This window comes from Numida meleagris, chromosome 20 (genome assembly GCF_002078875.1).
Source record: "Numida meleagris isolate 19003 breed g44 Domestic line chromosome 20, NumMel1.0, whole genome shotgun sequence".
In the NCBI taxonomy this organism is placed as follows: Eukaryota; Metazoa; Chordata; class Aves; order Galliformes; family Numididae; genus Numida; species Numida meleagris.
Genome location: NC_034428.1, coordinates 4,328,802 through 4,332,124, shown reverse-complemented (window position 1 = coordinate 4,332,124; position 3,323 = coordinate 4,328,802). Strand labels below are relative to the sequence as shown.

At 48.5% G+C, this 3,323-nt stretch overlaps 1 protein-coding gene across 2 annotated transcripts in view; it reads left to right on the top strand.

Moving 5' to 3' along the window:
- The window catches only part of MTOR (mechanistic target of rapamycin), a 62,954-nt gene continuing 59,829 nt past the window's right edge, over positions 199 to 3,323 (top strand). Inside the window, exons 1-3 of one of the 2 annotated variants that reach the window (XM_021417457.1) lie at positions 199 to 314; positions 1,348 to 1,510; positions 1,867 to 1,975. In XM_021417457.1, the coding sequence (XP_021273132.1) occupies positions 1,391 to 1,510; positions 1,867 to 1,975 (229 nt within the window). In that variant the 5' untranslated portion in view covers positions 199 to 314; positions 1,348 to 1,390. Of the gene's footprint in view, positions 319 to 1,347; positions 1,511 to 1,866; positions 1,976 to 3,323 lie in introns of both variants that reach the window. The other variant, XM_021417458.1, reaches the window with a different exon arrangement.

Sequence of the window (3,323 nt, the reverse complement as noted above, 5' to 3'; positions counted from 1 at the left end):
GCGGGCCTAGCCCAGGCTTGTCCGCAGCCGAGCGAGCCCAGCTTTCTATTGGTCGAGGGCGCTGCCAGTCACTCGCAGTTCACCTGTTGATTGGCAGCGCGGTGACGGTCACTCTCCTTGTGGTACCTCAGGGGGAGAGGCGGGGCTAGGAGCGCCCCTTCCCTTTTCCTCTATTTCTATTGGCCAAGCGCAGTACCTATCAAACCTTTCCTGGGAGCCTATTGGCCGGTAGCGTCTCGCCGGTCCGGTACGCGCGGGGGAGGGCGCCGGGGCCCAGAGCGGGGGAGCCGGTCGCGGTGTTTGGGGTGGAGGTGGTGAGTGAGTGTCGCTCGGGAGCCTCTCTTCAGCATCCCTTAACTCCTCGTCCCTGGCGCGGCCCTGCAGGCACGGCTCTCCGGCCTCAGAACTCGCCAGGCCGGCGCCTGCCGCCCTGTCAGCGGTCCGGCCGCCTCAGCCCCACGGCGGAGGCCCCGTGCCCGCCGCGCTGCTCGCCCTCAGCTCTCCCGGGTTCCCGCCTTGTGGGGCTCGGGCCTGCCGCCTCCCTCAGCGGGGATGGGTCTCCCTTAGGAGTTCCCCTCGTCCTGAGGAGCCCCGAGGTCGCCTCGCGCGGGGTTCCCCGCGGGTTTTGTGGCTGTGTGGGGAATACTGGGGGAGGGAAAAATGAAGTTCTGGTGCGTGGTGGTGCTGTGGGCCCTTCTGTCAAGTGGTCAGCTTGGGTTTACGTGATCTGACGCTTTTAAACCCTTAAAATATTCTTTACAAAAAAAAAGCACTTGTGAGGAAGTTCTGATGCGTGTTACAATAGCAAATACCCATTGCAGTGACTGCTGTTGCTATAAGTGGACTTCTCATCTCTAAATATCTTCTGGGGAGTGTAATGCTTGCCAGGCCCCAAGTGTTCTAAGAACACTGGGACTTCTGTGGAGAAACTTGGGTGAAAATGTTCACAGAGGAATCGGATGCCATAATGGCCTGCTCATGGGAAGGACTGTGCCTTGTTATAGGGTGACTGTAAGACTTCATCTTACCTGGGTGTCTTTTCCACTGTTGTGTGGCTTGGAGTTAGAGCACCATGGGCGTATCTGACTTACTGGAGCATGTTTTGGTGTTGGAGGAACCAGGGAGGAAATGGGCTGTGGGAGGTGTCACAATGTGATGTAGTGATGTGGTTTTATCACGGGGCTGTAGTGCTTAAAGGAAGGTATTCCTTAGTTGCATTTTTTATGCTTTCCGGCACAGCATCTTTGCATGCAATGGGATGTATGTTGGAAAAAGGCAGTAGGGGCCGAATTAAGAAGCTCAGGGATTTCAGTAGCTGAAAGTACTAAAAATCCTGTGTGTCTGAAGAACTTACAGGACTTGATGCCCTGAGCCCCAGCATAACACCACCATGTCAGGCACTGTGTCTATTCTCCAACAATTTGCCAATGGCTTGAAGAGTCGCAGTGAAGAAACAAGGGCAAAAGCTGCCAAGGACCTGCAGCATTATGTCACCATGGAGCTCCGCGAAGTGAGTGCTGCAAAAAATGTATAATTTATCAAATGAGTGTTGGGCACTGACTGGGTACTCTGGGGATGGACGTTTTTGGAACATGGAAACTGATATTAATGAGGAGGTGGGACGTAGCATGAAGCTTACCTTTGCCCCAGCCAGAAGGAGGGAGAGGTGAGACATGGATGGTCAAGCACCAGGATAAATAAACTTAACGGGTCAAGGGCACAAAGAAGAGAAACTGTTTATAATGTATGGTTGATTTTATTTCTTTCTATTAGTGTAACCTAAGGAACATTGTCTTTCTGGAGGTTTTGGAAGTAGCAAGGAGAGAGAGAATGCTGAAAGCCTATACGAATCTTTTCCTGTTACAGATGAGCCAGGAGGAATCTACCAGGTTTTATGATCAGCTGAACCATCACATATTTGAACTGGTCTCCAGCTCTGATGCAAATGAAAGGAAGGGTGGCATTTTGGCTATAGGTGAGTAAAAGTGCTTTGTGCCTTTGATGAGTTTTCTCTTCATGTTCTATTTGCTCAACTGAGACAAATTTTCCAAAGGAATGAACTTCTGCAGTCGGAGCCTTATGTCCAACTGCTCAATAGGCCAGGTGTGTGCTAGCTGCTGGGCTCAGAAAAACTGTCTGTAAGTGTCAGTATGGGAGCTGCTGAGTGCTGAGAGTGGCTGAAAACCTTGTGCTTAATGGGCAGCGAGCTCTTCTGGGAGTCAAACATCAAACATGAATGAGTGCTGAGCACATGAAAATTCTGTTCCTGAGCTCAGCTGAGAACAGTTTGTGCTCTCTATTTAGTGCCTGATTTAGTGGTTAGCAACCCTGCCCGAGGCAGGGGGGTTGGAACTAGATGATCTTTGAGGTCCCTTCCAACCCAAGTGATTCTATGATTCTATTTTATATGGATTGTGGTGTGCTGACTTCTGAATTCTCTTCTGTCTGAGGAGATTGATTTTTTGCTATTTACATTTACCTAGCTCAGTAACAGCAGCTTCCATCCAAGGGAGAGGCTCACATAGCTTTTGCTTTAATTCTGATCAGGTGTTCCATCAGTTGCTCTGGTTGTGCTTTCTGTGATGTGGCAGAGCTGCCTGTATTTTAATTCTTAAGAAAATCAGCTTGCAGAAATACTTTGCTTTCTGAATGAGAAACTTGTATTGTAGCAATTACTTCTTTAACAACCAAATAGGAGTTGCCTATGGGTTAGCTTCACAGACATAATCATCTGATCCCAATGAATTTGAAGACAGTGGAAGCCTCATAGCTAGAGAAGTCATTGTTGCTGACATTTTTTTTTTTTTTTTTTTTTTTTTTAAGCTGACAGTATTGGTTTAAAATTGTTTCTGTGACTTTAGTGCTGTTGAAAGGTGCTGGCTTGACAACCCAGGGTACTGATGGCCTCTTTATCTACAGAGCAGATATGACCTGGGCACCAGCAGTGCATAATTCCACTGTGCTGCCCTGCCTACGTGCCTCCACCGCTAGTGTGGAGAGCCCATCTCCAGGGCTGATGGAGGAGAGCAGTTTCCTTGGTCTGTTCAGTCTTTGACTTCTGTACTGAGGCAGACCAGCTGTAGTAGTTGCATGTGAATGGGTGGATGGATGCCTTTCTATTAGGAATGGGTGTGTGATCTCAGGGTGGATTTTTTTTCTCTTTTTAAATTAAAAATGGGGAAAATCTATGAAGCTATTTGATGCGTTTGCCTGTCCATTTAACAAGTTCAGGCTTGAAAGAATGGTGACCATCTCCTATTGCTTGTTTTTTTTATTTTTTTTTTCCTGGGGATTTGCAGTTCAGGAAAAGTTAATGGGAATCT